At 38.9% G+C, this 15,298-nt stretch overlaps 1 protein-coding gene across 2 annotated transcripts; it reads right to left on the bottom strand.

Annotated features, from left to right (window-relative positions):
* Positions 1-8,016: 8,016 nt before the first annotated feature.
* LOC114881528 (ATP-dependent (S)-NAD(P)H-hydrate dehydratase) lies at positions 8,017-9,896 on the bottom strand. Of its 2 annotated transcripts, none has more exons than XM_046288574.1 (2): positions 9,782-9,896; positions 8,017-9,519 (listed from the first exon to the last, which is right to left on the bottom strand). In XM_046288574.1, exon 2 carries the CDS (start codon positions 9,231-9,233, stop codon positions 8,226-8,228), a length of 1,008 nt encoding a protein of 335 aa, XP_046144530.1. In that variant the 5' UTR covers positions 9,234-9,519; positions 9,782-9,896; the 3' UTR covers positions 8,017-8,225. The 2 variants fall into 2 exon arrangements, with proteins under 2 accessions (XP_046144530.1, XP_029054182.1); XM_029198349.2 differs by lacking the exon at positions 9,782-9,896 and having other exon boundaries at positions 8,017-9,201; positions 9,418-9,770.
* Positions 9,897-15,298: the final 5,402 nt, after the last annotated feature.

Genomic DNA, 15,298 nt, shown 5'->3' with positions numbered 1-15,298 from the left:
ATGGTAGATGGGGTGATTCTGAACAAATTTTTCCTTTGCGAAAAAGTGGTTTGAAGCTTCCTTTTTGAATTATTAAGCAAAAACACTGACCAATCAAAGCGCGTATAGCGCGCGGGCTCAGGGACGGCAGCGTCGGCTACGAAAGCGGGGCTTGATGTAGGTCGCGAACGAACGGCTCGGCACCCCGTTGGCATAGCACAATAAAAAAATTGAACTGGTTGAACATTTTTAGTTGTTGTTTAACCCCTTCCCGTGCCATTTAGCTCGACGAAACTCGGACCCAAGCGGTAGTCGTCAAAGCGCGCTAAACAGACAAGACGCTCGAGAACAGTCGCAATACGTGCCGAAATGTAAAGAGCTTTGATATCTGATATATAGGCATTTTTACGCGTTACCGCTGTTGAACTCACGAGTCTGTTCGCGAGTCTGACTCGTGATATTCATGTTTCGCCCGACTATCTGTTCACGAGTCAGACTCGTGATATTCATGTTTGGGCCAAAATCTTCATCACGAGTCAGACTCGTGATATTCATGTTTAGGCCAAAATCTTCATCACGAGTCAGACTCGTTAAAGTACGGGAAGGGGTTAAAACGAATACGGAATCTAATCTCTTGTTGCCTGTCATAACGCAAAAAAAGAAATTCTAAACATTCTAAAAAACAAATAAAAATGTTTGAAATGGAATAATTAACAAAAATTTAAAAACAATTTAAATGAAACTTACCCATTCGTTCCTAAATTAACATGCTATTGTTGGAAAATTCGAAAGCCAACTGACCAATGACCCCATATGGAATGCACGTGGCTACAAGACAGTCGCCAGGACACTTGGGCGACGGGGCCCGACACTACGGCGACAGGGCGCAATAAACTCATCAAGAGTCCTCGACTTTTCCGGAGAAGAAAAAGGACTCTCCAGGCCCGAAATGGGCATTCTTTACGAGTCTTTCGACGGGACAACTCGCTCCTTGCCCTCGTAGAAAATAAAACGAAACATTCTATCGTATATACGGAATCATTTATTTCCATCCTTTCTTTTATTCTAACACTATGTTGAAAGCAGATAATTCCCACTGGGTCACCGTGTCGATCTTGAACATTCGAAGCTTCAAATAACTTTTTCACAATGGAAAAAGTTGTTCAGAATCACCCCGGCTACCACCCCTTCACTGGGTGAAAATGAGTTCTGGGACACCCTGTATAAACATTCCTTACGTAAGTTCCGCATGTCCCTGATCGCCGATCAAGATCAATTTTGGTGGCGGGGGGGGGGGGGGGCAAATATAAAGTGGTATCTTCGGCTTCCTATTACAGAGGTGTCCACTTAAGCGTCCACAGTCGGGACCGAATACGGATGCTTAAATGGGGAGGTGACTTCTGCGAATTCAACTGAAGGAAGGAGAGGAGATGAGTGCGAGTAGGATACCTGTATTCTATACATGCGAATGCGGCGGTCAATTCGAACGTCATTTGTCATTCCGAATCCATGATGTAAGGCGATTCCACACGCGTGAAAACTTCGACATGTGTGGAACTTCGTTTTCCAAAAACTGGTGGGGATAGCGACGGACTCTTAAGGTCGATTTATATTATCCGTTCAGACACGGGCCGTTTCCGATCAGTTAGGTTCCGACAAATATTGTTCTGTGTTATTGAATACGAGTGTTTATATATACCGTGATGGATCGGTTCAGACGCGTTCCGTTTCACACATAAGACGACATTCTCGAAAAGAATAATTTGACTGAAGCGATACGTGACTGAAACAATCGAAATGCGACCGAACGGACGCTGTCGTATGATATGCATTTGGTTCAGACAAAATCTGACGACAGAACAGACGTGGTGTGAGCAATATATTATAATAATGCAGAACGCAAAGTTAATAGAGTTAGTGAGGCATTATACTTTTTTGTATAATCAAGAATATAAAAATTATAGTGACAATTATAAAAAGAATGTCCATTAATTGTCTAAATAACGTCCAATATTCTCCACTAATCTTTCTTATTTTTAACATTTTATGGGTGCTAAAACGTCGCTTTCTTTTCTTATTTTCTTCCTCTTCATCTAATAGTAAGGCTATGCAGCACAAATCTTTTAAAGATAAATGCGAAAACATTTTCGAACGATGGCGATTAACTTTCGCTACCTGTCGTTGTCGGACGTGAACTGATGATATAAATACTACATCGTTTTTGTCGGAACCTAACTGATCGGAAACAGCCCGTGTCTGAACGGATAATATAAATCGACCTTATCAAGTGTGGACGCCACACCGTAACAGCGTAACAGCGTAACATCATAACATCGCAACGTCCCATCAATTGTCGGTTTTTCGCCGTCACATGAAAGAAATGTTACGCATTCACGATACACCCCATCTATGCAAGTTCGGACGTCCACACGCACCATGAACTGATGGGATGGCATAATGCTACGCGCTGTTGATACGCCACGAGGTTCTGTGTACACTGAGTTGCATTGAACTTGTCGCAGTGAATTTGTAGGTCCAGAACGTAACATCGTCGCGCAACGACAAATGTTACACAGTGTGTTACGCGACGGAGATACGTTACTCTCTTCTGTTGTATGTCTGTACCCACCTTTACTGGGCACCTCTGTACTTTCCGAGATATTAATTAAAAACTTTCGGTACAATACATACAAGATGATCCTCTCGCTACGCTACCTGAAAGGAAGTTCCGCCACAATAGAATGTAGAAGTCGGCATCCCATTTCTGTCATCGCTTACTTGACCCCTGAAGCGAAGACGGCTGTGTGCGTGAAAATATGTGTACATAATGAGCAGAAGAGTCCCATTTAAACGCTGCAGAAAACAGAATATTTTCTTAACATATTTTCACGCACACAGCCGTCTTCGCTGCGGGATCCACCTCCGTGAAGTAAGCGATGACAGAAATGGGATGTCGACTTCTACATTCTATTGTGACGGCACTTCCTTTCGGGTAGCGTAGCGAGAGGATCACCCTGTAGAATCTTTCCTATACAGACGTAACTAACACAACCGTCTTCGGTGTAGTGAGCTGACATCGTCAAGTGTCGAACAGCCGTTGACGCAGCGAGGGTTCCAACCTGAATATCTGTAGGGTGTCCTATTCAAAACTTTGGAGATACGACGACCGTCGTAGCATTGCCGGCCGCCTTCCGGCGGCCGGAAATCTATCTGGCCTAACCTGACCTGCATATAAATCAAATGTGTTTAATTCCTTGAGAATTACAGTATTGATCTGTAATAAGCAACAGTTTTCCGGCTCGAAACAAGCAAATCTCTATCCCTTCTTCTTTGTTTGAAGTCGCCCGCAAAGTGAGAGGCCCGAGAAATGAGTGAGAGGTCCGTGAAAGCGAGAAGCCGATGTTTTGGGTAATAAATTGTCACGCTTGACTGAGCAGTGACATCGGTAGGTTAGTAGAAGAAGAATGGAATATATATACAGTAAAACTTGGATATATGCAACAAACATTGGGACCCAGGCGTTGCATATATCCAGTCGAGGTGTCGAATCTCGGGTTACACGCGACGAGCAGCCAAGCGTGAGCGTAGAAAAGGACAGACAGTGGTGGAAAGAGAGAGGTCCGATGATCAAAGGAAAGAGCCGAAACGTATCGATGTGACTAATACTAATTCAACTATAAAACTTTTTTATTTTTGACTTTTTTTTACTGAAACTTTTACTAACGCATTGGTGAAATTTTTCTGATTAAAATGATACCAAACACGATATAGTTTGAATTATAATTACTTGCTAAAATTGATGTTAAAAGTTGGCGAAAAGCAAAGGAGGATTGGAAATGAAAACCGGTTGCGGCGTCGACTCGGGTTTCAAACGTTGCATATATCCAAGCGAGGTGTCGATTCTGCTTCCGTACAAATCGTTTGTACCGTGCCGCGTTACCTATTCTACGTTCTTACAAATCGTTTGTACCGTGCCGCGTTACCTATTCTACGTTCGTACACAACATGCGACGTGTTGCATGTTGCATGTTGCGAGTTTCATGTATCTTTGGTGTACGGTCTGCCTTATACATATGCAGCCAAATCATATCGTGTTTGGTACCATTTTAATCAGAAAAATTTCACAAATGCATTAGTAAAAGTTTCATTAAGAAAAAGTTAAAAATAAAAAAGTTTTATCGTTCAATTAGTATTAGTCACACCGATATTACGGTCGGATCATATTACACGGTTTCCTCGCCGAGCGGCTCGGTTCGGCTTAGGGGGATCCCCCCAAGTGGAGGGGATAGCGATGTTGCATATATCCAGGTTTTACTGTAATGCTTTCTCAGTCTAGCATATTTGGCTTGAAATAAGCGAAATAGTGCGAGAATGAGAGGGTATGCTATATTCTATCCTTGTTCAAAAAATAATATCCTTGCTCGACCGATCACTTTATGATTTGCCGCTACCTCGGATCTCTCACTCGTTTCTCGTGTTCTTTATCGTCCCGTTTCGAGAACAAAGTCGAGCCGAATAGCATACCTGATCCGTAATAAGCAAGTGGTCAGACCCGAGCGTGTTGCTTATTACGAGGCAATCCTGTCGTAATAAAATATAAAACATAACGTAATGTAACTAAAAAAATGGATTTTACATGTAATCCCTATAGAAACGGAAGCCGATGTCGCTATAGTGTCAACGGCTGTTCGACACTTGACGATGACGGTTGCTACAGCGAAGATGGCTGTGTTACAGTAAAACCTGGATAAATGCAACGAAAGAATGCTTGGATAAGTGCAACATCGCTATCCCCTCCACTTGGGGGGATCCCCCTAGGCGAACCGAGCCGCTCGACGAGGGAACCGTGTAATATGATCCGACCGTAATATCGGTATGACTAATACTAATTGAACGATAAAACTTTTTTATTTTTAACTTTTTCTTAATGAAACTTTTACTAACGCATTTGTGAGATTTTTCTGATTAAAATGACACCAAACACTATATAGTTTGAATTATATTTATAAACAATAGTAATCGAATAAACAACATAGAATTGACACCACGACTGAACATAAATGATGTCGGCTGAATACAAAAGATGTGTACGGACTTAGAATCGGCATGTCGGCTGAATAGAAAACATGTGTACGGACACAGAATCGGCATGTCGGCTGAATACAAAACATGTGTACGGACGCAGAATCGACACCTCGCTTGGATAAATGCAACATTAAATGCCCAGAATCGACACCTCGCTTGGATAAATGCAACATTAAATGCCCAAAATCGACACCTTGCCTGGATAAATGAAACCTTTGAAACCAGAGTCGACACCGCAACTGGTTTTGATTTCGATCTCTGTTGCTTTTCGCCAACCTTTAACATCAATTTTAGCAAGTAATTATAATTGAAACTATATCGTGTTTGGTACCATTTTAATCAACAAAATTTCACCAATGCGTTAGTAAAAGTTTCAATAAAAAAAAGTCAAAAATAAAAAAGTTTTATAGTTGAATTAGTATTAGTCACACCGATACGTTTCGGCTCTTTCCTTTGATCATCGGACCTCTTTCTTTCCGCCACTGTCTGTCCCTTTCTACGTTCACGCTTGGCTGGTCGTCGCGTGTAACCCGAGATTCGACACCTCGCTTGGATAAATGCAACCACTGGGTCCCAATCTTGGTTGCATTTATCCAGGTTTTACTGTAGTTACATTTGTATAAGCAAAAGTCTATGTATTGTACCGAAAATTTTTAAATCATATCTCGCAAACTAATAGGAAGCCAAAGACACCACTTTATATTTGGAATCGTCTACCTGCTCCCAATCAACCCTCTAAATTTCATGTCGATCCGCGATCGGGGACGTTCAGAACTACAGCCAAAACAATATCAACGAAATAATAATCACTTTGCTTACTTACGCTCTTTTTGAATATTCAAAAACCAACAAACAGAAAATAACTAATACAGTGTGATTCTCTCGCTACGCAAGACAAAAGCCGTGCCGCACAATCGAACTCTGCTGTTTTTGCGGATAAAGAGACCCAGGGGCTATATCGCTGGACCCAAAACTGCTCTGTGTGTGTTTATGGCTGAGACGACAACAAGAAACGGAACAGCAGGGGTTCCATTGTGCGACACGGCTTTTGCCTTGCGTAGCGAGAGAATCACACTGTACAAACTTCAACGACTCGTAGAAAACTGACCTTGACTTGTACTGACCATCTTCTTTATAACACCCCTACTTAGAGGACCTTTCCTTAAGAAGGGGAAACGTGCTGACAGAACGCAACCCAGATAGCACAGAAACATCGTTAAAACATCTTAAAGATATCTGTCCCAGATATTCAGATGTCTTATGGACGTCTGAAAATCCTGCGAATGCCCGAAATACGTCCTGTAAACATCCTATGTTAGAAAACAGGATGTCTTAAAGACGTCGTACGAATGTCACAGAGACGTCATTAAAATATCTTAAAGATATCTATTCCAGATATTCAGATACGACGTTCGTTTCGTACGTTTTTAAGACGTCTTAAAGACATGAATTTCAGATGTCCTTACGATGTTCGGGACAAAACATCGTAAAGACGTCCAGGTAAGGTCGTAAGACGTTCAGACTTAAAATGGTCGTAAAATGGATGTCTTTAAGACATCGTGTGCTATCTGGGATATGACCTGCCTCAAAACATCGCCCAAAAGGGTCTAGCTGGATAAGCATAGTGAATCCTGCTTTTCTCTATCTTAAGAGGCCAAGGTAATTGGTTAAATATTGCATATTTCTTTAGCTACACTCCCAAATGCTTGAAAATTGTACAGGGTGATTCTCTCGTTACTTTACTCAAAGGAAGTGCCGCCACAATGTAGTATAAATGGACCCAAGCCGTTTTCTCGACAGGGATGCATACTGTAGCTGTGTTCGTGAAAAGGTTTTGATGACAGAAAAAGGCTTGGGTCCATTCATACTGGTGTAGCGGCACTTCCTTTGAGTAAAGTAGCGAGAAAATCACCCCGTATTAGGAAAAAAACGCGTTTACACATTTCAATATTACCCTTCTTATGAAACTATGTTACATTCGTATATGAATACATTTCATTAGTACGAAAACATTTTATTATACCTACCTGAATCCGCGGCTGTTTACACAGTTAAATTCGCCATTCGCCATAATAATGATTTATACTTTTAAAGTAATAAAAAAAATTTGAAGTACTTCACCGAAACAAATTAGAAATATTGTTGTTCATCGATTAAATGTAAAATTTTAAAAAAAGTATATGATGCTTTTAAAATATTTCTTAGCTATAAAGTAAAACTATAAGGGCAAAGCTTAGTTGCATATTATTTTCAATTAGATTTTTTTGATTTAGAAGCTAAATACATTATTTGACATTGACATGTAAATAATTTATATTAATAAGATAATGTAGATTATGAATAACATTATTGTTCAACGCGTATTTGGATAATTAATGTTTAATAAATATTTTCTGTAGATTTTTATAAACTACATATGAATTCAGTATACTGTTTTTCTCTAGCAGCTTCAGTTTTTGGCGAAAGGATGCTATATATAAAATTTGGAAAATGGAAACAAATCTAAAATTAAATTTCAAGTGAATAAAATTTTGGATCCCTCATTCCAGGGTTATATTTACAACACTATATCTTTGAACCCAACTATATATTACCAATTTCGTGGTTTACTAAATTGTTTCGTTTTTGTAACAAAATAACTAAAAATTTTCACTTTCAAAACAAATCAATTTTTTTTTTAATTGTTGCTACTGCTAAAAAATGGTCTGCAGACTCATGAAAATGTATAGAAAGTGCCTACAGAATATGAATGATCTAAATCAAAATTGAAATATGTGGAAGAGTATAATTGTTATTGTCTATAAAATAATACTTTACGTTTATTTTTTAAGCAATCTATGTATCTAGTAAACACAAATTTAATAACATTGGTGTATGAATACATTTATTTTTTTAAATACATTTTTAATATCATTTCAGTATTTCATGGTTTATTGATAAAATGAGCCAAAATATAATTGTTTTGTTTATATTTAAATATTAAGGAACATAAATACAATTCAATCGGTGCTTCGTGTTCGATTTCTCCCATTGAATGAGGATGTTCTATAATTAACATTTATTATATTTTACTAAATACTATATCCATAATAAATGTTACACTTAAAATAAAAAATTATAATGTTTTGTGTAAAAATGTATAGTCCCTTAAACCAGATGGCTTACTTGTTACAATGAGTCTCAAAGATTCTGGCAAACACAGGTTGTATTTGTTCTAATATATCAGATGTTAACATTCCTCTCTGTTTTAATTTATACGTAGATATGTTACATTCTCTGACTAATCTAGACGCAGCATAACAGGCAGCTATTGGAGCTGATAAAGCACTTTCAGTATTTCCTGCACAAATAGCCCACCACCAAAATACAGCTAATGCACCAACTAATAAATCTCCTTGCCCTCCACACCTTCTTCCAGAGCCTGCCAATCCACATGACACTGCTTCAGTACCTTTATGACCATCTGCAATTACATCCTTTGCTCCTTTATGTAAAATTACTACATTTTTTCCAAGCGCATCTGCCAAATGTTTAACATCATTAGCTTTGGGCATTGGTGTAGGTTGAATACTTTTATCGAGCACTCCTTTCACTAAGCGACTAAATTCCATTGCATTTGGAGTAAGAATAGCACCCGGATATTCTTTTATAATATCAGGTTTCTGACTAATTAAAAATAATCCATCAGCATCTATCACCAATGGTTTTTTCATTTCACGGCAAACTGAAATAAGTTCCACAATTGTTTTGAATATCTTGTCTTCTCTACCAAGACCAGGTCCAATAATAATCACATGTAAACGATCCAACCAAGGTCTTATGTGTTTAATTGCATCATATTGATCTAAGACAGGATGAACAATAGGCTCTGGACTAAATGATTTTAAAGGAATACTTGCTTCCTTGGTACAAAATATGTGTACTAAATCACATCCAGTGCGCAATGCACTCATAGAAGCAAAGTATGGTGCACCTGTATATTCAGTACTGCCACCAAATATTCCAATTCTGCCATCCTGACCTTTGTACTTGGTATTATTCAGATTTGGAATTATTCTTCGTATTCCCTTTAACATACGCTCATCAACTGATACTGATGTGGTCATTGTGGAAACTAAGATATACTTGATAGAGTTCCTGTGAGCAAAATGGAAAATACCAGGAGCCATTCCTTAACTTAATAATAAATTCGTTTTTAATAATTATTTTAATATTATTTTTAATGAATAATATAAATCAATACTTTTCTAAGACGTGTTTTAAGTTCCACTATAAATTCTTTTATTAATGTGATAGTACGTAAAATGATATAAAGTTTATATAAAATTAAAGATACACTTTGATATTTGTTACCTGTACCAGTTGCGACAAACACGGGATATGTTTATCGGTATTAATCAAGAAGAAATCGAACAAGAACAGCAGAATATCAAATATTACAAAGAAGTCAATAACCTATAACGTGTTTTACAGACATAATATTGTACATTATAATACATTAAATTTTGTAAATTTTATGTAGTATAATTGTTCCTTGCACTTTAAATATGTTAGTTAGTTTACATAACGAGAAAACAATACAATAAAAACTGGAAATTTTTAAACTTGATAATTTTAAAGTGTAAACAAGTTATGATTGCGAACTTCAAACTATAATCAGATAATTTTGATAATTGCAAAAAAACAAAATGAACTAGTCATGTTAAAAGTAACATACATTACAATTAGCAATGCTGTAACAAGAACTCTTTCATTCGGGTATTTTGTATTCGTTTTTATTTAAATTGTTATATGTAGAATTTGTTTGTTTTTAGACATGTAGAATTGTTTCAAATTTCAATTTTTATTCCATAATAAACTATACTAATTTAATTACAAGATTTTTACATGTACTTTTTTAAAAAATTAGTTTGCGACACAACATAGATGAGATATGAAAATATTTTAGAATCAGTAACCTAAAATAATAAATTTTATATACAATTACAAATTATGAACTGTAGTATATTAGGCATTCTTAAATTTTTATTTACTTTATAAAAACTGTACTTTTAAGGTTAAAAGTCTGTAAATGTTTAAATGATACTGTTGCGAACCTCGCTTGTATGTATGTGTATGATATCGTGTGAATTTCATAGACATAAGAAGTACTATGCTTATGTCTATGGTGAATTTAGCCACAAGCTTGTAATCACAAGCGCTGAATGAAATGTAATATGGCGACGATGCCATAAGAGTATGACTGCAGCATGTCTGCATTATGTTATATCAATGCTCATAAATTAGGAGCCAAAATTCAAAGGAATAAACAAACAATAGATAAGACATTGTAAAACTTTCAACACGGGTAATCGTGTTGGGAGAGAGTTGGAAATCCGGAGAAATAAGACTGTCACACTTGAAATTTCTAAGAAACTAATTTATTGCGGGCCATATCTAATTCGTTACTCGTAACGAAAATCATGTTGGTTCTTGAAACTGTCGAAGTCTCTTCGACATCCTGTTTATTTACAGAGGGTCGTAAATTCTCTTAAGGGTTGCCTTGGCTCGCTAGCGCGAGACCTTTTGTTATTTTCCGTTTTCTCTGGATCCCACGGTTTCTCTTAACACGTGTGCACAGAATCGTTCTCGAGTCTTGGCGGAGCACCACCATCTTCCGCTCGCCCAAGGGTGGACCGAAGCCAGGGAGAGGGACCGCCTCCGGACAAGGATGGGCCCCTCCACCATTGGACCAGGGATGATCCTGAGGAAGGATTCAGGATCCAGCGAGGAGGGGATGGCAGCCAACTTCGATCGAGGATCTTCACCGCCAAGCTCAGAACGATTCAAAGCTTCAACCCGTCTTGAGTAAAATAGCTGGAAAGAATAATAAAATACAAACTATTATTTTTCCTTAAAATCAAAGTGTATTTTATTAAAACCCGCGCATCAAGCAGAGTGCTTTAGCGCTCCACGGGCACCTTACCCACGTAGTAAACATTCAAAAATCCCTAGACACCTGAAATCCACGCGCAACAGTAGCGTACATACGTCTACGCTGTTGCGAACCTCGCTTGTATGTATGTGTGTGATATCATGTGAATTTAGCCGCAAGCTTGTAATCACTAGCGCTGAATGAAATGTAATATGGCGACAATGCCATAAGAGTATGACTGCAGCATGTCTGCATAATGTTATATCAATGCTCATAAATTAGGAGCCAAAATTCAAAGGAATGTACAAACAATAGATAAGATATTGTAAAACTCTCAACACGGGTGATCGTGCTGGGAGAGAGTTGGAAAACCGGAGAAATAAGACTATCACACTTGAAATTTCTAAAGAGCTAATTTATTGCGGGCTGTATCTAATTCGTTACTCGTAACAAAAATCATGTTGGTTCTTGAAACTGTCGAAGTCTCTTCGACATCCTGTTTATTTACAGAGGGTCGTAAATTCTCTTAAGGGTTGCCTTGGCTCGCTAGCGCGAGACCTTTTGTTATTTTCCGTTTTCTCTGGATCCCACGGTTTCTCTTAACACGTGTGCACAGAATCGTTCTCGAGTCTTGGCGGAGCACCACCATCTTCCGCTCGCCCAAGGGTGGACCGAAGCCAGGGAGAGGGACCGCCTCCGGACAGGGATGGGCCCCACCACCATTGGACCAGGGATAATCCTGAGGGAGGATTTAGGATCCAGCGAGGAGGGGATGGCAGCCAACTTCGATCGAGGATCTTCACCGCCAAGCTCAGAACGATTCAAAGCTTCAACCCGTCTAGATACATTTTGTTGAAAAGATAAAGTCTAAAAATAAAGAAACATAAACTATTATTCTTCCTTCAAAATAAAGTGTACTTTATTAAAACCCGCGCCGCAAGCAGAGTGCTTTAGCGCTCCACGGGCACCTTACCCACGTAGCAAACATCCAAAAATCCCTAGACACTTGAAATCCACGCGCAACAACGCATATAGTTCGTACTCACGGATCGAACGGAGTTGGGAGAAGGTTCGTGTTTTATGCTAGAAATCAAAACTTCTCAAATATAACACCGTTTATTCTTTTGTACAAGTCGTTACTTTTTATTGCAACGCTCAGAGGTGTTCTAACGCGCTTTTTCTAACTATCTTTTTTTCTTGTCTCGTTTTCTAGGTTGGCAAGATTGATCGTGCGCCTGCGCACTACATGTAGGTCCCTACAAAAGCAGACACTCGTACCGCGTGCGACTTTCTAGCGCTTTTACGTAGGCACCGGTTCACACCCCCTACGAACGCGCGCTTTTCCGCTTTCTCTGATTTTTCCTCACTCTTTGTCTACGCTACCTCGCGACTAGTCGATGTGCCTGCCATCACTACGCCGAGCTCTTCGTACATTCTTTTCACCATTTTTATTCAGTTTATACATTTTTGATAATAAAGTTTTGTGTTCATTTATAGTAATCATTTTTGTGTCGTTTTTGTGTTTCAACCCTTCTCCACGCATATTCAGCACCCACGTGTACAACACCGCAGACTCTCTCGCGAGCCGCGTGTTTGCCGCTGGGGTACATACTTGAGACTCAAATCTGAACAGATGAAGAGTTTTTATTCATTCTACGCATGTCATTTCTGATTGGCTTCGTAACCAATAATATTGCGCATGTGCCTTTACGAAAATCATGACGCTAAACTTGACATATCCAGTGATGTTTTATTTAGTACTAGCATCCCCGTCACGGCTTCGCCCGCTCTCATAAATAGAAAATTCGAGAATTTGAAGTAATAATTGTTGTATTATTTTTTGATGATCAATCTCTAGGATTTCAGAAAAGTCGGTACATATTGCTGCCTGCAGAAACAGTAGAAAAGCGGCGGATGCAATAAGGGAATTAGCGCTCGAAAACTTAATACTCTACTACCAAAGTCAATGTACTACAGGACCTGGGACCCTTTGCGACCTAGCGCTCGACACCCAACATAAACGACAAGGATGGCACAAGTCATTAAGAAATGGATCATGATAGATCATCGGATCTTTGCGAAAGTTTCATCAATTGACTCCATGTGTTTTCCCGATAAAAACAGTACTCAATTCGATTTAATTCGGACTATAATTAACGAAATTACACGAAAAATTGATTTCCAGAATTTAAAGTCAAGTTCGTTAAAAGTTGTCCAATTTGCACGATATTTTAACACTTTCATCGGAAGAATCCTAGAAATCCATTAATGTTACTTTCATATCGATAAGATGGAAAATAAAGAACTTTATCAAATGTAAAAAGTGGTGACACGTGGCGAAGCGAATTCTGTAACAGGGGACCGCTGCGTTGCTGCGCTCGCCTCGGCCCTTGAAGGACCCAACAGGCGCCTGCCGAAACTATCCGAGCTTCGAATAAAGATACAGATAAAAGTGAAAAAATTATTCGAAGCTCAGAGGATAAGGCCTTCGAATAAGAAAAGTAACTTTGGTTCGTCGGATAACTTCCCGTCGAATAAACTGGTTTATCCGTAGCGTTTCGAATAAGATACTTTTCGGTCATTGGAACTTCGAATAGAGACACAGATGAAGATGAAAAAGTTATTCGAAGCTCAGAGTGAAAAACCTTCGAATAAAAAAAGTATCTTTGGTCCGTCGGATAAATTCTCGTCGAATAAATTAGTTCATCCGTAGCGCTTCGGATAAGATACTTCGTGATTATTCGAACTTCAAATAACGGATAAGAATAAAGTATCTTTTATTCGATTTGCCATTTAAATAATTTTTTTCTCTAGATAATGCCCATCTCTGGTTTAGGGACGGCAGCGCCGGTTATGAAAGCGGGGCTTGACGTAGGCACCCTGTTGGTATAGCACAATAAAAAAATTGAACTGGTTGAACATTTTTAGTCATTGTTTAGAATGACTACGGAACCTAATCTTTTGTCGTCTGTTATAACGTAAAAAAGGAAATTCTAAGCATTCTAAACAGAAATAAAAATGTTTGAAATGGAATAATTAATAAACGTTTGAATTGGAGGCTGCGTTAATGATGAAAAATTTGAAAACAATTTAAATGAAACTTACCCATTCGTTCCTAAATTAACCTGCTACGTTGAAAGGAGATAATTCCCACTGGGTCACTGTGTCGATCCTGAACACATTACATATATAATTATATATATTTATATTTAAATATGAAATCGCTGCTTATGTTGCAATGTTATTTTCAGAAACTATATCTTTTCAGTTGCGATTTTCGAGTAAAGGATTAGTCCTATCGAAAAAATGAAAGAGACCGTTTTTGTGCAGAATTTTAAGACAAACAACTTTTGTCTAAAACATTCTTTCGTATCTGCATTTATTTTCGAGAAATTCAATAAAAATGGTTTTGAGGGTAGCTCTAAATATCAAACAACCCTTAAAATACTAAACAACAGGAATGAAGGAGTCAGAAAACCATTTTGACCAATTCTAGTAAAATCCCCACTGTTATCAAAGAAGTATTGATGTTTATTTTGTGTATACAGTGCTTGGACAATATTGAAAATAGTGAGTGTTACGTCCCTAGGTATAACCCATTTTCGTCTTTCGTCATTCCAATGAGGTCTTGCTCTGGAATCCGCGAAACATCAGCGTTTTCTCGCTTAGCGACGGCCACGATACGAAATCGGGGAACTCGCGGAATGCGATGGCGAAAACCCTTTGCTTACAGGTTTTCGCAAGCAAAGAGCGTGACCTACTCCCCTTTTGGGAGTATAAGTTATCGGTGCAACGCAAGTACGCTAGTTCCGTGATAGCGTAAAGCAGTGACGAAGTTCTGCTCGTCCGTGACCCGCGTTTTGGCTACCTCGAAACCAGGAAGATCATCAACGACGTGCTCGGCCTACGGTTCAACACGAGTGTATCCCTGAGGTCTGAGATTCCAGGCCCATAATAGGACAAGTTCCAGGAGTGCACCCGTGTGCTGTGCAGGACCACCACCAACCGCTTGCATCTTCCAAGCCCACGCGCCGCGAGTCTAGCGTTTTGTCGAATCCGCGAGTTAAGCGTAAAGCGAGACCTCGAGTGTGAGTGACTGACGCGTGCAAGGAAAGCATTTGTTGACGACACCCGAAGACAACAAAGGGTATGTAACAGAAAGCAATTAGAATATACATACACGTTCGAACAACCACAATCGCGTATTTAGATCACTCGACTCCCATCCTATCTCCCTAAACCCCTGAAAGGTAGGTCAAGGTGCGCCTTAGCGCTTAAAGCGACAGAACCCGTGTATCTTATTTATCATATAATAAACGC

Source organism: Osmia bicornis, chromosome 14 (assembly GCF_907164935.1).
Source record: "Osmia bicornis bicornis chromosome 14, iOsmBic2.1, whole genome shotgun sequence".
Lineage (NCBI taxonomy): Eukaryota > Metazoa > Arthropoda > Insecta > Hymenoptera > Megachilidae > Osmia > Osmia bicornis.
This window is presented reverse-complemented; position numbering and strand designations above follow the sequence as displayed.